Source organism: Macadamia integrifolia, chromosome 6 (genome assembly GCF_013358625.1).
Source record: "Macadamia integrifolia cultivar HAES 741 chromosome 6, SCU_Mint_v3, whole genome shotgun sequence".
NCBI classification, from domain to species: domain Eukaryota; kingdom Viridiplantae; phylum Streptophyta; class Magnoliopsida; order Proteales; family Proteaceae; genus Macadamia; species Macadamia integrifolia.
The window spans coordinates 26,752,954-26,773,132 of NC_056562.1; the positions used below are offsets into that span (position 1 = coordinate 26,752,954).

General features: G+C 38.1%; 2 protein-coding genes across 3 annotated transcripts in view; both read right to left on the minus strand.

Moving 5' to 3' along the window:
- Positions 1-6,783, minus strand: part of LOC122081322 — a 7,316-nt gene extending 533 nt beyond the window's left edge. Inside the window, exons 1-9 of one of the 2 annotated variants that reach the window (XM_042648398.1) lie at positions 6,501-6,783; positions 6,292-6,358; positions 6,096-6,173; positions 5,210-5,262; positions 1,467-1,550; positions 634-686; positions 474-538; positions 317-375; positions 177-222 (exon numbers count right to left, since the gene is read on the minus strand). In XM_042648398.1, the coding sequence (XP_042504332.1) occupies positions 211-222; positions 317-375; positions 474-538; positions 634-686; positions 1,467-1,550; positions 5,210-5,262; positions 6,096-6,173; positions 6,292-6,358; positions 6,501-6,704 (675 nt within the window). In that variant the 5' untranslated portion in view covers positions 6,705-6,783 and the 3' untranslated portion in view covers positions 177-210. The remainder of the gene's footprint in view (positions 1-176; positions 223-316; positions 376-473; positions 539-633; positions 687-1,466; positions 1,551-5,209; positions 5,263-6,095; positions 6,174-6,291; positions 6,359-6,500) is intronic. The other variant, XM_042648397.1, reaches the window with a different exon arrangement.
- Positions 6,784-9,434: 2,651 nt separating this feature from the next.
- Positions 9,435-10,289, minus strand: LOC122082182. Its single transcript, XM_042649658.1, has one exon. The coding sequence runs from the start codon at positions 10,287-10,289 to the stop codon at positions 9,435-9,437; it is 855 nt and encodes a 284-aa protein (XP_042505592.1).
- Between the last annotated feature and the right edge of the window lie 9,890 nt (positions 10,290-20,179).

The window sequence follows — 20,179 nt, forward strand, 5'->3', positions numbered from 1 at the left end:
TTTTTTAAAAAAAAAAAAAAAAAAATGGGGGCATAAGCATTATCATAAAAACTTAGGTAGGTAACCTTAAAGTGGTAGCGAAAGGATGCTATGAAAATCTTCACTTTGTATAATAAATCAAAATAACCTCCTCAAGTTATCAATGTTAAAAAATAAATAAATAAATAAGCACTTACAATGGCTGGAACTCAAATAAGGCCTTCCGGCTCATTAGTTAATTTTCTGGACCATGACAGTGTATAAGTGTTCTTACTGAGTGATCTCTGAATCTAGAAATTGTAGACTAGGATTCTAGGAAGCCATCAAGATAACTTACCTGTGATCGAAATTGAGAAGCCTCCCTTCGAGGAAGCTCTTCAAGGATATCTTTCAAGCCTGATACAGCATGAAACAATTTATTGAGATAGAGCCAGAAGAATATGTCATACATCTATCTCAATTTGTCATGGTGTGTGAAGGGGAACATATCATACCCCTTGCTTGTTGTTCAATCTTATAAGCTGAACGAATTACGCCTTGGATCTGAGTACCTGCCTGTCTGAAAGGCAACAGGCCAACATGTCAATATGGAAAAGTAAAGAAAATCACAAATAGAAACCACCAATGCTCTGCTGTAAATCGATAACAACAAACCTAAGTTTTGTTCTTCCCCTTCTCATCTCCTCTTCTGCTTCTAAAGCCCTCTTCTGAAAACATAAGTTACACATTCAAACTAGCACTGCAAGGTAAACAAACAAACAGGAGGAGACAAAGAAGGTTTTTGGTATCATGACATCAGGTAGATCATGCATAAGTTGATAATTTAAACGTTTTTGGTATCATGACATCAGGTAGATCATGCATAAGTTGATAATTTAAGTCCAAAGCACCCGAAGGAACTTGAGGACAGAATCTAGTTTGCATCAGGACTGGTGTTTGATCCTTGGTGACTGGCTTTCAGTTGCTGACTATCCAAAAGAGAAGGGGATTTGTGAAATTTAATAACTTTCACAGCCTCTTGCAACTCCAACACTCCTTAGGAATTCAAAGCTCTGGCATTTATCTTTTTCAATTCTATAGTAATAAGTTTATTTATGAAAAAGGGGAAATTTTGGTAGATCTTTTCAATTCTATAGTAATAAGTTTATTTATGAGAAGAGGGATAATTTCCATGACCCAATCAAATGTGAATACGGCAATGCAAGTACTCAACTCTTTACCCTCATGGCGATTTGGATTTTCACGACCCGACAAGGTACTCTTACACCCTTTACATTGAAGAAACTTAATCAGAATATTATTTTTTCTTCATTCTTAGGAACATCAAGGTGAGGGCTCAGACTTATGCGACATATTTATTATAAGAAAAAACTAAACCTGTTTCCCGTACACAAGCCACATTGATTGTCTAACAAAAGTAGAACATACATGAATGCAAAATCATTCTAATATGTCAATCAAAAACTCCAAAGCAGTAAAAGGATTACCTCCAACTTCTCACTTTCAACCTTTATTTGTTCAAGAGATTGCCTCAGCTCCTTAACTTTGGCATCAGCTCTGGAAACCAAGGACTGCAAAAGGGAGAAAAGGGGGAGTTGGAGGCAGAAAGCACTCATGTTGCATTGTCATTTATACACTAAGAATTGACCTTGAAGATAATTTACCAACTGCAGTTCTGTCAACCCCTAGGGTGATATTTGCATGGACTCCCTAAAGATATCAATGATAATATCATATGCAACAAATTTGGCAAGAGAAGTTTTACTATTAAGTCATCACAAGATGGTTAATCACTAACTAACACGTTTAATTTGTAGCCATAGTAGTCGTATAGAAACCCTAATTTTTAGCATACTAAAATTAAGTAACAATTTATTCTGTCTGTGACCATGCATTTGCATGTTCAGACAAACTGGGAGGCAAAGTTTTTTTTTTTTGGTCATTAGAGGCAAAGGTATTAAGCTACCAATAATTAAGTCATTAATCCCTCACCAACTTAGGTATACTTGAATCAGGTGTGTCAATTCTTTAAATAGTAAAGCACAAACATACAGGAAAAGGTTAACAAATTCCTATCTTAAATAAAAAGGGATGCAGACATAATTCAATTAATGAGTATGATACTTGAAAAACCATGGTTCCATGAGATCTTTGGACTTGAGCAAAGTCGATGAGAAGATCAAGAATCATTCAAGAGTCTGCCATTGGGTTTTTCACTTTGTCCACCACCCTACTCCAAACTAAGTGAGTCGACTTCCATAATTGAGTAATCCTTAGGTTATAGCTGTAAAACAATGTAGAAAGGTAGAGGGTCTATTCATGCTATTCTGATCCATTCAATGCTTTGACTTGATAAACTTGTGAGTATGGATACAAGACATAGACGTACATACATGTAATTGTTTTTCGTAGTCACTCAAAATAAATAACCTCTTGTACCATATTTTTAATGGTTCTCTTCAATTTTCAACATTTAAATTTGTAAAATAATCAAGTTTCTAATTAAACCAACCAAGGAAAAGCCATTATTTGCGGATTCTAAACACTTAAATAAAAAATTAAAAGAAAAAACAAAATTGCTCGAGTAAGTGGTAACCAACAAGAAGGTTAACACTTCTCATATGCTTTGAAGGATATGGAAAACTGGCACTTCTTCGTTAATGCAGAAGCTAATCCCTTCTTGAGTTAGGTTGCCATGAGGTTAAGGGCCCAAGCCATACAATATCAAAGAGCACCACAAGAGTCCTATGGTTTTAATTAAGAAGTTCACAATGTATGGCACAGCTGTTTACCTTATGCAGTTAGATTATTTTGAATTTCAATGGACTTAATTATTTTTCATGACATGGATATTCTAATATGTGAATGTTATTACTGTTTTGGGTATTTTTCAAGTCATCCACAGATTAATCTTATTGAGATGCATTAGGCTGCTTGGAACTGGCTTTCCTGTTTCTCTTGGTTGGACAAGGTTCTTTCTTTTTCTCCTTTTCAGTTGAAAAGTCATAATCGTATTCCAACTATGTAGGTTATAAGAATTACACAAACCTTGGATGCTTTTAGAGTTATTGGAATTATGATTTTAAGATTTGGAGTCTCATCTTTGTCCTCAGGCTTTTACTTAGACAAAGCCAATATTGTATAAGTAGCTCCTTTTAATAGGCCATCAGAGTCGTGAATTCTACATGCAATTCCAAATTTCCAATCCACTAATTACTTGGTGTCTTTATCTTTAACATATACTCAAGATCCATATATGGATGTGTTCCTTGTTGACTTTACTATTAGGTTGTGTTTGGTAGTCATCCAAAAAAACGTTTCTGACGTTTTTCAGTTCTATGGGAATAAAAAAATGGAATAAAGCGTTTGGTGTCAACTTGGTGTTTTTCAAAAAAAAAAAAAAAAAAAAAAAAAAGAAAGAATGCTCAGAAACGCAAACTGATGGAACGACAAAAACCATGTGTTCCGCATTTGGTTTGGTTCCAAATCCAAAAAGAAATAAAAAAAAAATAACAACTAGGTAATCGTCCTGAAACAGTTCATCAAACACTTTTTTTTTTAAACGGCATTTTGACACAGAAACTGAAATTTATGTTTTTGACACGAAACGTCATTTCTGGAACTGAATGACTACCAAACGCAGCCTTACCCTACAAATTTTAGTCGAGTTTAGTTATTGTTTGACTGATCTCGCTTTGACCTTCAGGAAAGAAGGTTTTAATAATGTTTCTTCAAATTTGACCCTAAGACTTTGGGGTCATTTTGGGGATAAGACCATAAAAGAAATCAATCCTCGAAGATAAAGTTCATTATTCTGGTTTTTATTTTGGGGTTATTAAGTTGTTGAGCATTGCCCATGTATTTAGGGCAATGAAGAAAAAATTACCCAACTGTTCATCCAGAAAACTTGTAACCGGAAATTTCATGTCATTTTGAATATCTCATTGCATGATCAAGGGTTGTCCTAAAAACCATCATTGATCTGTTGTTGTGTTTCACCCTTCGCCATGGGGATAACATTTGCTACATGTGTTCTGCTGGCCGTCCTCTCGGCCCTAAGGGAAGAGAGGAATGCTAGACTAGATCAGGATTTGGGACAGAAACGTCTCCCTCTCATGATGCTATGAACAGAATTATTACCAAAGATGCAGATTGGGCATTCAAAGAGAAGGTAGGTAGCAGAAATTCAAGAACCAAAGTTGTACACAAGGCTCCAATCTAGCCAGGTCACCTTCCACAATGGAAACCCACCCCTCAACCAACAACTTTATCATATTAATTTTAACTGGTTATCGAGTAGGAATGGAATCATTTAGCATTTGAATGTCCACGAGTAGTTCACAACCTGTTTTCATTGCATTTCCAGGGTAGCAGGGAGAGGAGGCTCAATTAAACAAGAAACTTGAGGTGCACATGGCTTAAATACCAAAACTTTGGAAATGATGGATTATTGGTGGAGCATAACTCAAAATTCACTATGGGTAAGCATTGCAAAGGTACATATGGACATTTGAGGCTTTCTTGAAAATGAACAAGGAACTTGGTCTTGTCTATGAACATCTTATGCAAGGATCACCTCATTGTCTAGCACGTAACTCGTCATCCAAACAGGCTCTCAAATCCCCCATTTTGTGGGTCGAGCCTTCCCCAATCTTAGTCTCTGCTATATTTTTAATCTTTATTTTATTAATAAAATCCTCCATCTTTTCATTAAATTTGTTGTAGGATATAAAGTATAAAAGCATTGGTCGGCTATAGATTAGACCTTTTATGAGCATACATGCTTTTTATAGGCTAAAACCTAAAGCTTCTCACGAAAAGCCTACTTTTGATGAATGAAAAATATACAATTAATAGCAGGTTCTAAGAAATTAAGAGTCTAGCTTTGACTCTGTAGGAAAACCACTATAATATCCTTGGATTATGAGCTTTAGAGTAGGTTTCTCTTTCAATCAGTTTTATGCCCAATTTCTCTGTTTTTCTTCTTAATAGCTCATTCAAGATTCAAAAGGTTAGTTTTCTCAGATGTTTTTAGAAATAAAACTATGTGAGTGACAAAACTTTCCCAAGGTGTCAATAAAGTTGAGATAATAAGCTTTCTCGAGTAACTAGTCAAGTTTCCAAACAAATGCATTAAAGAGATGGAACAAAAATCAACAGATGATAAGAATTAATCATATCACTGTCAACAAGATAGATGAAATGGGCAAGTGGCATTGTTTATGCTTACCTCTTCACTCAAAAAAAGTCGTAGTGTTCTGTGGTACAAGAAAAGCCTTGGCTCTGCAGACAGGAAATAATGAAAGAACATGCATAAGAAATGACGAAGACAACAACCCCCGGGATTGTTTCTTTAATTGATGAGAATCTTAAATGTAATCAAGTGTAAATTGGCTATACTTCTGGTTCTGATAAAAATGATACCGATTAGATCTAGAGTCCATGAAAATTTTGAGATTCTGAATTAGATAATCAAGAGGGAGGATCACAGCCAAAATCCTAGAGACTCACTCGAAGGTGGACTATGAGAACCATGCTGATTCTGATCCTATGTTCTAGAATACATCACAGAATCCAAACTGAACATGCCACCTGGATTCTGACTCTGCCACAGAATCCATAAGACATTATCTTTTTGTTCTAAGCTTGAAATCATGAATTTATGAGATTTGTAAAAGAGGCAAGATCCAATATAATCACCAAATGGCAGAGTGCATAAAAATATCCACAGCAAGGATATCAATCCTGGAAAACATGGAAAGTGAGACACAATAATGGACAGTAGCTAACAAAATGCCCTTTAGCCTCCAACCTGCTCCATCAATGTTTCTATGCATCTCATGCATAATAATGTAAAAGCAAAGATTTTTGGTCGGTCAAACGCCAATGCCCTCTGAGAGAAGTGGGTTATGGTGCCAGTTTAATAAATTGTGATTCATGTTTCAACACAACTGCTTCCTGGGCAAACGTTGTTTGGACAAGTAAAAGAATTCCCATATGTATTTAGTACCTCAAAGTAAAAGAACAGACAATACAAAGATTTTCAGCATAATTTTACTGATCTATAACTAAGACAGCAATCCATAATTCAAATGCTAAACGACCATCAAACATACTTTTCAATGTCAGAAATCCCAGACCAGCTGCGACCCCACAGGTAGCCATTGGATGTGAGGCTGCAAGAACAACGCCCTCTGCCCAAAAAACTAAGTGGCCGTCAAATTGGGCATAACTACATATTAACTGCAAAGTAAGCTCCAAGCGTAATGCTTTGAGAAAATGGAGAGCTGTGAAAAGAGAGGAGGGAGCGACCTTTGATCTTCCCAATGAAAACGTCTTCGTAAGCATGGTAATCGGACTTCATATCTTGCAGAATATCCTAAAATCGATATTGCAACAATTTAATATATTTATTCTGTCAACCATTGTAAGAAGAATAATTCGATTTTGGGCGGAAATAATGAATGTGAGGTGAAGAGGGGATTCAGATGTTAATGGGACTTGAATACGCAGTAACGTACTAGGGTCATTTGGAAATGAGCAGAAGATGTGGAGCGAATTTCAGAAAGACGAGAACCAGCGGTTTCAATGGCGGAATCGACAGTCTCTTCGAGGGTTTTCTGCATGATCTGAGCCTGTTGAACAGCGTATCCGATCCATGGCTTCTGTTGGTCATTACCCGACGAAAGCTCTGACTTCTCTTCCGAACCTGCAACTGTCGCCATTGTAGAGCTTCAAAGTTTTCTCTTACTTGGTTGATATCTGATGAACGGTTTCTCTTCGATTGAGACTCGTGACTTGGGACTTGGGCGCTTACGGAATTTACACGTAACTCGTGGTTTGTTGAGTTTCGGCATTTCGTAAGTCAAAAATGTGACATTTCGGTCTTTCGGTTTCGGGTGTTCAAAATGCCGGGTGGGGGGTTAAAGCCAAAATATATGTTTGGAAGTTAAGAAAATAAAAACGAAAATATAATAAAAATAAGGGCGAGTGGTAGCAGGACGTACATATTGTAATCTTATTTTTACTTTCTTTTAATATTAACCGTTCATTTAAGTTTAGATTAATCTAAACCATCTATTAGTTTTTTATATTGTAACTGATTCCTAGTTTTTAGGATGGAGAGATGACGGATGTGGTTACTTAACTTGTATAATATTTTTTATATAAATAAATAAATAAAAAATAAAAATCCAATATAAGCGGACTCCTCCTTCGATTTTGTTGGGAAATCTCTCTCTCTCTCTCTCTCTCTCTCTCTCTCTCTCTAAATAGGATGAGATAAGAAAAAAATCAACATAACTATTTTCATGCACTGAACATATGAGAGACTTTGCCACACATATCCAAATACCATGTTTATATATTAATCATCAGGGAATGGACTTTGACAGTAAAATTTGCGTATATGGAAAAAGACAAATTTGAATTTATAAAGTAAACAAAGTTGTTGAATATCTAGGATTTTATTATTACTTATTGGATAGACATTATTAACCTATGAGAATTTACCATGGATACAAATCTTCACTGAAATTGGTAAACAAAACGTCAACTAGACTGGAGAGCGGTGAAAAAGGAAGAAGAAATAATGAACAACATTGAAGAAGAAGCAAGGAGAGAGAGAAATAGAGGATCGAGATTTCTAAGCGAAATGAAAGGAGGAGTCCGCTTATATTGGGATTTTTATTATTTATTTATTTAAATATTAATAATATTAAACAGAGTTGTAACCGTTTACAACTCTGTTAGCAGGATTAACACATTTAACACATGTCAATCATATCACTTATGTGAACATTCACCGAGCTTCGAACGTTCTGCATTCCTATTTTTCTGCACGTACCGTGTTTGAGATTTTAAATGTAACCGCAAGCATACGGATCAGTGTAGTTACGGGTCGAACTAAGAGAGAGCAGCCACTTTATTTTTTTTTCCTTTTAATAATGCGAAGTGAACCTATTAATGGTTGTGATATGATTCTAACTACCGTCCTAAACATATGTAGCTAAAATAACGTCCTAACCATTCGTCATCTAAGAATTTAAAGACGCAAGCCACGCAATTAAAATTAAATAAATAAATAAGTGAAAATAAACAACCCACGCAATTTAAAAAAAAAATAAAGGAAAAAAATGTTGAAATCAAAATAAAGTAAAATAAATGGAAGAAAGCTAGAGAGTGACTCGCAAGTAGGTTTCTCTACTTAGCCCGAGGGATGCATCATAATATGAGCTTCCCTACTTGACCAGAGAATCACTCTTACAAGGGTTACTCTACTTGGCTTTAGAGAAAGGGAGACAATTAAAATAAAAGCAATAAATTGATGGTTCTATGGCTAAGAAGGGCAAAGCCAACACATACACTAGCCATGAACCTTGGGGGAAAGGGATAGCAATAATGTAACTACTGAAATTAAAATCATAAATTAAGAAATAAAGGGCAGTCAGAAGAGGGAATGAGAGGGGGGAGAGAATACTATTGAAGGAACCTACTTACTTGAACTTCAACCCTTGAACTTGAAAGCTTGGGTGATTTGAGATACTACCAGTACTAAAAACCATATATGGAATAAACCAAATCTGAAATTTTTAGTACTAGAGAAAACAAATCTTGAAACAAAAAAAACTGAACTTGAAAAAAAAAAGATGCTCCACGACTTGTGATCTTGTCACCTAGATCTAAGCCTAGAACTATAACTTTAAAAATTACAACTCAATTGCATAAATCATAAACATAAAAGACTGAACAAGAATAAAAGAGTGATTGCATTATTTGACATAAAAAAAAAAACTATTATAAAAGTGATTAAAGCAAAAATAGAGAAGAACTAAAACTAAAGAGTGAGAGAGGGAGATAAAGAAGAAAACTAAGTATAAACTATAAAATAAACTAAGGGGAATAATAATTAGGAGGGGAGAGGAAGGGGTTTTTGTCTTGCCTCCTTCATTCTACAAGTATTTTTTAAGAAAAGAAAGAAAATAAAATAAAATAAAATATTAGTAAAAATCTTCATTCTCTGAGATATTGTGTGAGGAAAGAGAGAATCCGTTTCTAAAATTAACAAATTCTATTCCTTCCTTGCAATATTAACTAATATCTTGCAATCTTGATTAAATCAGAAAGGAATCTCCGCATAGCATCTTCAAGATATTGTGGAGAGAGAACAATCTTCAGGATTTTATAGGAGAGAGGATGTGGTACCAATAAGTGGGTCCCACCTTTGGACTGCTTATTGATTCACTTTAAGCACTTTATCTTGTAAACTTTGAAACTAAAAAAAACAAGAAAAATAAAAGTAGTACTATCCAAAGTGGGGCAAAATGTACACTTATATCCTTAAGATTTCACACATTATGTGTTCATCATACCGCGACCATTTTGCCTATAAATAAATAAATAAAGGACAAAGAAAGAAACACATATCGATTTTTTTTTTTTCCGTAAAAGATGATCTATTGAGTGAATTGACACAATGCTGCATTTACACATAAGGGATGGAGCCAAGGAATGAAGTTTGGCCAAGCTGTCTCAACACTCATGGACAGAGCCTTCCGAGCTAAGGAGTGCGCTATAACATTTGCCTCCCTAGGGATAAAGTAAAAATTGCACACAATAAATTGGGTGGATAGAACAATGTCGTGGATGACCAGTTGCACTTCGAATGGCATCGTTTGAGATTGTTCTTTCATGAAGCTGATGATGATCTCACAATCATATTCAAACCGAGCATTGGTGATACCCTCTTGAATCGAGTGAAGAAGACCAAGCCGGATTGCAAGAGCTTCGCCGGTTCCAACTATACCAAAGAAAGCAGGGGAAGAAATGGCAAAAGACTGGGATCTGGATGACATCCTCGCAATCACACCCAAACCTCCACGAGCAGAGTCAGGATCAAATGCTGCATCGCAATTGATTTTACACTCACCCGAATGAGGAGGGATCCAATGTGATGGAGCTTGATACTGCTGGTTTGAGTTGGAGTTGGTGGATGTTACATAATATCCATTTGCTTCCCCAAACTCTTCAAAGGCACAAAGGGCTGCTTGAGATACTTCAATCGGGGTCCAATTCTTCTTCTTGAAAATTAAATCATTTCGAGCAATCCAAAGGAACCAGCAAGTGAAAAGGCATAGGCTCAATGTCTCCTCACATATTCTCTTGTTCAGGAAAGAAATGCGATCCCAATTCTGCAACCATAAGCGAATCTTTGGATCATCTTGAGCAGGGACGATGAATGAAAGTGTGCTACCAAACCACGTAGCTTTTGCGAATGGACAACTTAGAAATATGTGATCATTTGTTTCCATCATATCCCCACAACGCAACCAGACCAGGTCAATCGGAATTTGTTGTGAAGAAAGGCCATGACCAGAAGCTAGACCTTGAGCGCAAGCCCTCCACAATAGAGATTTAATTTTTGGCAATGTCTTACAGTGGCAAATTCTCTTCCAGATAATAAGGGGGATGAGGCTCCATTCTTTTTGCCGAGAGATAGAAGGTTGCTGAGATTGGTGGGCATTTTTGTGATTGGAGAGCATATGGTATGTTGTTCCCTTTTTAGCTTCTCCCCATATTTGTTTGTCTTGACACTTAGTGATGCTTGAATTAATTTTCAGAATCTCTTTTCGATCAGCCGGATGGAACCATTGCTCGAGTAGATGAATTTTCCAAACTCTGTTTTCATGATCAATTAAATCGGAGACCTTGGTGAGAGGGCAGCCGTGGGGTCTTGGATATTGAACTCGAAAATCAAAGTGTGTAGGAATCCAATTATCTTCTCAAATGAGGATGTCATTTCCATTGCCAATTTGCCATAAAAGACCTTTCAAAAGAACTTTCCTTCCCTTGATGATGCTACACCAAGCCCAAGAGGGTTGATTACCTATACTTGCTTGTAAGAAATCTTTTCTTGGGAAATAAAGAGCCTTCAAGAATTGTGCCCAAGCAGTATTTGGATCTAGCCATAGCCGCCACGCCACTTTTGCTAGTAATGCCCTATTATGGGGAGGGGATCATGAAGGCCAAGACGACATCATTCTTTTGATTGGGTGGCACGAGACCAAGAAATCCATGTGATTCGTTGCTCTTCCTCTTTTTGCCCCCAATAGAACTTGCTCATAGCTTTACGATTTTTTTTATGATGGGATGTTGGCAATTTGAAATGGGATGCAACATAACTGGACATTGAGCTTGCTACCGATTTCAACAAGACTTCCCTCCCAGCATGGGATTAAAATTACAGCTCCCACCCTTTAATTCTGTTACACACTTTCTCAGCAATGTCATGGAATGCTTTGACTTTAGAAACACCAATCTCCAAAGGAAGACCGAGATATTTTGATGGGCCGTCGCTATATGGAATTTTTAGAATGCGGGAAACCCATCTTTTTATTCTTGGGGGAGAATTTGGGCTGAAAGTGAGGGAGGACTTGCTCAAATTAACCGATTGATCATTGGCCTTGCAATATATCTCCATACAATCCTTCAACTGGTAAATTTCCCTCAGGTTCACTTATGAAAAAAGTAAGCTATCATATGTGAAAAGGAGGTGTGTGATGGCAGGAGCCCTATTTATTGCCTTGATTCCAGTTAGACGATGATCATATGTAGCCTTGTCAAGAATGGAGCTCAATCCCTGAGAACACAAAATGAATAAAAAGGGGGAGAGAGGGTCTCCTTGGCGAATGCCTCTCGTTGGAGTGATGGTTCCCCTTTCAGCACCATTAATAAGAAAGAAGTAAGAGACACTAGAAATGCATTCCATAACGAGATTTACCCATGTAGAGCATAATCCAAGGTGCAACAACATGTTTTTAACAAAGGGCCGTTCGAGCCGATCAAAGGCCTTCTGCATGTCAAGTTTGATTGCAACAATTTTTTTCTTTCCCTTCTTCCTCTTCTTTATGTAGTGGAAAAGTTCATGAGTGATGAAGATGTTGTTTGAGATCAGTCTCTCCGGGATGAATGCCGATTGAGAAGGAGCAATGATCTAGTGGAGGGAGTTCTTAAGTCTGTTGGCCATGATTTTTGAGATTACTTTTGTAGCTACTCCGCAGAGGCTAATCGGCCTGAATTGATCAACCGATTCCGAGTTGGAAACCTTGGGGATTAAGCAAATCAGGGATCGATTTTACTCTTTAGGCTGGATTCTGTCAAGAAAAAAATCAGTAACATATTGCACAAGCTCATAATTAGTAATCTCCATCATTTTTGGAAAAAACTGGGTGGGACCCGTCAGGGCCGGGGGATTTCAAGGGTTTTATGGCATGAAGGGCTCCCTGAATTTCCTCCATAGTGGGAAGCATACAGAGATAATCATTAAGAGTATTAGGAACAACCGGCTTGGTGGCTTTAAGAATAGAATGAAGAGTTGCAGGCTCTATGCTTGGGATGTAAATACCCCCTTAAAGTAGTTGAGGAATTCTGAGTGAACTTCTGATTCGGATTGCATCCATTGGCCATAAACCCTCTTAATTCTTAATATTTTGTTCCATTGTCTTCTTTGAATGGTTGTGGCAAGAAAAAACGCAGTGTTCTAGTCTCTGGAATTAAGCCACGAGATACATGATTTTTTATGCCAACAAATTTCCTCTTTCTCCAATTCCTCTGCCAAAAGTCTACTAATGTCATTCTCCCTAATTTGAGATTGTGCTGCAACCAGAAGACTCTGAAGATGTTCCAACTCTTTTTTCAAATTGTGGATATTCGTGTGGATGTTGCCAAAGCTTTCTTTGTTCCACCTTTTTAGGTGAACTTGGCAAGATTCTAGTTTACTTCGAAGGGGGTGGGAAGAAGAACTCATTGGAGAGGACCAAGCTTTAGAAATAATAGTTTTGCATTGAGGGTGGGAAATCCACATGGCCTCAAAATGAAAGGGCCTCGCTCCGGTTGATTTACCTCCATGTGAGTCCACAATAATGGGTGCGTGGTCGGAACTGATTGCTGGGAGAATAGAGACTAAAGCATTTTCAAAAGAATTTTGCCAAGCAACATTAGCCAAGGCACGATCCAGTCGGAGTCTAATAATAGATGGACCCAAATGTTTGTTGCTCCAGGTGAAAATTGGGCCCTTTGCTCCAAGGTCCAACAAGTTGCATGTGTACATCATGTCCTTGAAATTTTGAATGTCTCTTGCCCCACTTTGATTTCCCCCTGATTTTTCATGCCATAATAAAATGGAGTTGAAATCGCCGAGGCACACCCATTTGTCTAAACGATTAACTCCCGGGTTTATGATCTTATTCCATACCAGTTTGTGGTTGGATCTAACTGGGTCACTGTAGACACAAGTAAGGTAAAATTATTGTCTCTGAGGAGTTAATACTGATGAGTCGATGATTATGTTATCAAAAGAATCAATAGTAATCTGATAATCTTGATTCCATATAAGGGCCAGGCCCCAAAAGCACCATTAGCATCAATAGAGAAGCAGTGAGACATCTTTAATTTTCTTCTCACTGATTCGATCTTAGCTTGCCTACACTTTGTTTTGATTAAAAAGATAATATCTGGTTTGGTTGAGCGGGAGAGATTAAGCAAAGAACGAACTGTGAGGGAGCTCCCCATACCCTGACAGTTCCAACTTACAATTTTCATGATTACCTGTGGGACTAAAGTACCCCTGTCTCCACGGGTTCCATCATTAAAAGATGACTCAGATAATGGTTTGGAAGATCAATTTCCTCAACAATTTCAGCATTGTCTTTCTTTGAGCGACGAGCCCTCTTCGACTTTGCAGCAAGCTTGGTCGGGCCCATAGTTGGGTAGGGGTGAGTTACCTTGCTAACTCTAGGGGTACGATGTGGCCGGTGTGGCTGAAGTAAGGAAGTGGAAGGGGTTAGAGGCACAGGTGATGGATTGTCGATGTGGGTTTGGGAATTCACATGGTTATTGTGGAGATGGTGTGGCTCCTTGATCAAATGAAGGGATGGAGCAGGGCTAAGGCTTCCAGTAGAAGTGGTTTGGGTTGAGGTTACTTCTGTGTAGGTGTGGACATCTTCAATTGCGCCTGGGTTGGATATTGTGAACTGGGTTAAGTGGTTGAGGAGGGACATGACAATATCAGTATGTTCGGGTTGGTTTATGAGATAGTGCTGAAGGGGAAGAGGTAGAGTTATTGTGGCCTCTGGGTTAATAGGTTGGTGGGTGTTGGAGTGGAAAGCATGATTAGGATTAGGATGATGATGAAGGGTGATGGATAATTGAGTTTGAGGTTCGTCGTTGGGGAGATGAATCAGCTGCATTGGATCAGGTGAGATAGGTACGGCGAGGGGTAATGGTGGGGAAGGGATGACATCTATACCTTGCATTATTGAGGGACCACTTAACGCGTGCTCTTGGGTAGTTGTCCTCATCTGAGTACTAGCCTGAGTACTATAGCCATGTGGCATGTGGTGCTTGGAGACCGTTGGGGGTCTGTGACTGATGGGAACGCCTTCATCTTCCCCGGTGCCATTGCCTGAGTTAGATACGCTACCTATGGTGGTGATGTTGACATCGTGGTCAACTATGAGGAATGTAGCATTCTCTACAAGACGAACATCTAGTGGTGTACCTCTAAGGTCTAGGCTACATTTCCTTCGAGGGAAGTCGGCGTAAACCCTCGCCATAGTACATCCATGATCCACTCTATGTTTCTAAGTATCATCGAAGAGTTTGAGACATTTTTTTCCTCGTGTCGTATTTGATCGCAGTAATAACAGAATTATGGGAGCCTTTCATATTTGATGGTAAGAATATCCGATCCACCATGTTTTTGCTTCAAGGTGATAGAAGGCTTCAAAGGCTTATGTATATCAAGGAGGACTCGTGATCATAAATATTTGGAGCATGCTTGAAATATCTAGAGCATGCCAAACTGGGAACCATAAATTAACATAGTCTTTTTAGGGCTACCAACCTTTGTGGCCAGCTTGGTTGCCAAATCCAAATTTTCCAGTTCCATCGGGATTGAGTGGAGTTGTATCCAGAAATCTGCTCTATCAAACTTCCAATCTTGTGTTTCCTTCCATTCTTTCTTAATAAGAAGATTTCCAGAAACCGACCACGGTCTGTCGTCTAGAACGTTCTCCATGCCTATAGCGTGCTTGACATGGAAGAGATAGTTTCATTCCACAAAAGGGGAAATGACAACTTCATGGGTTAGTTTCCAAGCAGACCTCAGCCCGTCTGCAACAGCTTGCTTTCTGTAGGGTTTACCATCCAGGATATGGCCAATAAGGGTAAGGTTCCATGACTGTGCCACTCTATCCTCTGCTTCTTCTTCAATGGTAAATACCTAGTCATCAGAATCTGATTTTTCAGGGTCTGGATTATGTTCAGAGGGTGCTGGAGGCAATAAGGCTAAAGTAATGTGGTTGTTCATGGCGGAAGGGAGCAAAGATAAAGGAGATGGGGAGCAGCAAGATTTATTGCCAGCTAATCACGGTGGAGCACGCATGAAGCAGAGACGGAACACTCATCAAAAATTTTGTTTTAGAGAAAAAAATAAAAGGGGGTCCATGGTCGTGTTATCTATATTCAGACGCAACCATGTCCCTTAAAGCTGATACATCTCTATCTGTCCTCCTATTGGTCTGTGTATTAACACAATAACTATGTCACCAGGGACCGTTCCATCACTTATTATTTTTTTTTAAATTACAATCATTGCCTAAAGACATTATTTTAACATCTATAACAATAAGGGGAAAAGGTTCTATGAGCTAGGGTGTACATTGCACCTCTTTGCATGCATCATTTTATTGATTTTTTTTTAAAGAGAGAGATAAAATAATATAAAAAAGAAAACATTGTAGAGGATTGTAGAGCACTTGCTTGCTCAAAGAACCCTAAAAAAAAAATGATTGACTTGTCCACGGAATACATTGGTAGTCCATGAGATAATATAAGGCCTATGTTGGTTATTATGAAATCTCATCATAGAGAAGTGGTTAAAATGCTAGTTTAAATCTACATATAATCAACTAGGATTCATTTGACCATTGGAATCATCCATGAATGTAAATTTGGATGGATTTTGAACTCGCTGAACACCTACGTGCTCAATAAGTCGGTACTTCCCTCAAAGTTGAGTTGGGCTCAACTCAAATACTTCAAAGCATATGATTTTTCTATGGACCAAGTTTTCTTTCACCCACAATCAAGGGAAAATCTCTTGATTTAAGGATTTGAATGCTCTGTAGAGGATATCAGTGAATAATGGAGAGTATTATCGATTTTGGACAATAAGGGATGTGAGTAATAATGGCCAAAGAAAAATAGATGTTTTCTCCACCCATGGTGGATGAAAACTTTCTTCTTTTTTGGCCACATTGAAAACTTTCTATGGCATTTTCCTTACTTGATTGAGGCTCAAGTTTAAACAAAGCTGAATCATGCTCAAACCAAATGGTTCAGAGCATGGTTTCAATATGTAGAATCAACTGTGTTGAATTGGAGCTAGACTATAATCAATACAGACCAATCAAGAGTCGCTCACAACCCTTGGGGCCTCAAACATATCAAAATGGTATCAAATGGATAGATCAACTTTGCCGTTTCCTAGGTTGCCATTTTGGATTTCGTTTTGGGTCCACTTGCTTTAAAGTCTTTAGAAGGGATCTTGAATAGCTAAATAGAAAGGGGGGTCATGTAAATTATGGTGTTTTCGAATTCTAAATTGGTACTGGATGGAATCAATGGTTGTGTGGAAACTATGGAAGAGAACTACCCATGTTCTTTTGTTCTAGGTGTATGGTATACTATGACTATAGTGAAACTCTCTGAAGTTCGTCCCACGTATGTTCGTACTGGACGACTGTCGTTTTCCTTGTTCGATGGTTAACTAGGATATAGAATTCCCTCCATAGAGCCCATGGACCATAGAGTGATCTCATAGCTGGGGTGACCTCGAGACGTGTGGCTGGGTCCTCCCAGCCGTGGGATCACCCTATAGTCCATGGGCTCTATGGAGAGGATCCGGATCCTGGTTAACTATCGAGGGGGGGGGTGTTACTTGCAATCCTTGGAAATTTTATGCAAGTCCACTAAGGTGTTTCATATTGTTTTACTTCATAAAAGTATAGAAGAAAAGCAGGTGACAGACGGACACTAGCTTGGCCTAATAGTGACAACTTCGACTTACAGAGCCAACACCCAAGGAAAGAGGTTGTAGGATTGAACCATGTCGGATGCATATGTAAGTGGGTAGATGTATATATAAGGTGATTGTTTTGGTCTAGGCTGCTGATGTGGCCTTGCCGAGCAGGGCTTACTTCGCTTGGCTTGGATTAAGGAGTGACTAAGGGATTTATGCGTTAAATGAATCTAATTGATTGGTGATAGTCGGTTCATACTATGGGGTTTGGACTTTGATTGAATTTATACAACAAAATGTTTTTCATATTTGGATCTTCTGCTCACTGGTACCTCTCCTGGTCCGGTGCTAGAGAGGATCCATTTCCAGTATTTTTCATTTGATAACTTGATAATTAATTTTTTGCTTAAGAATTATTTTCCCATGTTCCATCTAGTTGCAAGGGGTGGAAAGGGAGGGGAAGGAAAGAGAAGAGAAATCAGTTTTGAAAAGCAAAAAAGGACATTTTAATTGTGTTTGTGTAGTATACTTACATTCTTATTATAGTTGATGATTATATAATTAAGTTTTTTAAATAAAATGTATTTGATGGCAAAATAAAATATAATAACTATATTTGAAGGAGCGTTACTTGCACAGGCTAGAGCATCCTCATTGTGGAGCAACACGGTTTTTTTGCACCCGTTGTGTCTAGGTGTAGACACACACTGACACACTAGCAAGGTAGCATTCCTTCTTCCATATTTGATATATGGGAGTGGAGGAGTGTCGCCCATGCGTCCATAAATATGGGGAGGGGGGAAGGGAATGAGTGGCCCACCCCCATGGGAAAAATAATGACTCTTATGTGGATGTATCATCTTGTGCTCCCATTGGCACTCATGCACATGCAAGATTGCACTTCTACATAGGAAACACTTACCCCTTCAATATTTTGGTTGCGTTTGGTAACATTTATGTTTCAGAAACGACGTTTCGTGTCAAAAGTGAAAATTTCAGTTTATATGTCAAAATGCCATTTTTAAACAAAAAAATGGTGTTTGGTAAATCTGTTTTAAGAACGGTTTCAGAACAAAAAAACGACAGTTGTGATGTTTGGTAAACACAAAAAAACAACAACAAAATTTAAAATTCTTCCTCAATTCACTACCTGAAACTCTCTAAATAAAGTTCAAAAAAACAAAATCTAATAGTAAAGAAGACATTTGATCATATAAACCCCAAACACGACCCCAATTGACCACAAGTCAAAACCCTATAACTACTTTAGTCATACCACAAAAAAAAAAAAAAAAATTTGAGGTAGAAGAGACAAGGAGGATGAAAACCTGATTAGCACGCAAGGGAGGAGGGGAGGAATGCAAACCTGATAAGAAACAATGACAAAAAGCAATATCTAAAGCATTCCTTATTGAATAATTTCTCAATCAAAACAAAGGTGGTCATTTTGATATGACATTACTGTCTTTTGTTCATTTTCCTATCTTATCTCCCTTCCTTGTTCTTCTCATATTTGAAGCAACTGGAAAAGAAAGAGGTGCATAAAGAAACAAGGACTAGCTTTAGCTAGAAACTTGGCGATGGGGGAGAACCCAGCTTCACCAAACTTGTAACTAGAGAAGCGATTACTGTTCCTCTGTTGCGATCAACAAGCTTGCGAACAACAGAGTCGATGCGATCAGAGTTGTTGCAATGCCGACACCATTTCTTGATATCGATGATGCTCTAGCAATAGAGTCTAGTAATGCGTCACTCCATGACTTGCAGACGCCTAAGCCTGAGAGTGAGAGAGAGAGAGAGAGAGCTTGCAATGGTGATGGTGGAAGACAAGGTTGAGAAGAGCTTGCAAGCGTTCAACAACAGGCTGCGAGGGCCGATCGGAACTAGCAGTGGTGACGATGGAGGACGAGTTTGTGGGAAATTGTCGGGAATGATTTTATTAAAATGCCCATAGTGTTCTTTTTTTTTTGTTATATGGAACGAAATTAGAATGATGAAACGAGTTTTTGTCGTTCCATCATTTCCCCTTTTTGCAGTTTTTTTTTTTTCCACTTTTTGTTCAAAAAAAACCGTTTCTCACCACAAACGCATCAAACATTAGATTCCGTTTTATTGTTCCAATAGAACGAAAAAACTTCATAAATGTTCCAAAAGAATGATACCAAACGCAGCCTTTGAAGTTTGTAACATAATCATATTTATTAATGATTATAAAGGAAGGTAGAAAATAACATGTTTGGTCTAGCACATGAAAATGCCTGAATACAATAGGATGTGAAAAGACCGCATTGCCCCTTGCTATTTGTTGAAAATGCTCCCACACCCTCCATTAGCCCACGTGTATGGTAAGGCTTTTTCGCTTATAAAGGGGGGAGGGTTTTCTGAGCAAATGACATAGGGAGGACATCATGGAGGAGCACTGAAATGGTTTCATGAATAAAGGGTAAAGACATCATTTCATGTAAGGAGAAGATAGATAAAGAAATACCTCTGTGAATATTTTTCCTAAACTAAATTATTTTCAAAAGATATAGTAAATAGTATGTTTCTAATATGGGAAATTGATGTCCACATTGCCATAATCATGCACTCTCACAATCCTAACATTCTTTCTCTCATATGATATGTGGACCCCTTATATATAATCTACGGGGCACCCACTTCCATGCTACCATTGACTTGGCGTGGGAGATTCCATCACACATCAGAAACGTGTTGATGTTTACTTATTTAATATTAAGGGATTTCCAAATAAAAAAGAAAGGAAGCAAGTTACGGAAGTTTTATGTGGCGGAGTGTAGCCTTTGCGTCAAGACACATGGATTCAGTTCAACTCTATGGTCCCTAGGCTCTATGGAGAGGAATCCTATCCATAGGCACATAGGTGCGTGAAATGACTAGACCACCCCTATGAAAGGGAAAATGATATCTATGTAAATGCTTCCTTGTGTGCTCCTATTAGCCCTCGGCCCTCTCAAACGTGTAAGAACCGCACTCCCCATAGAAAACATTTCGCTAACAAGGTAAAAAAGGAAAATGTTTTATGTGGGGTGGTATGGCCCCTGCCAACATGGGTAAGGAAAAATGATTCTTTAGTAGATACTTCCTCATGCGCTCCCA

Excerpts from the sequence above, each read along its gene's own strand:
- LOC122082182 (XM_042649658.1), bottom strand. The coding sequence starts at position 10,289 with ATGGAAACAAATGATCACATATTTCTAAGTTGTCCATTCGCAAAAGCT.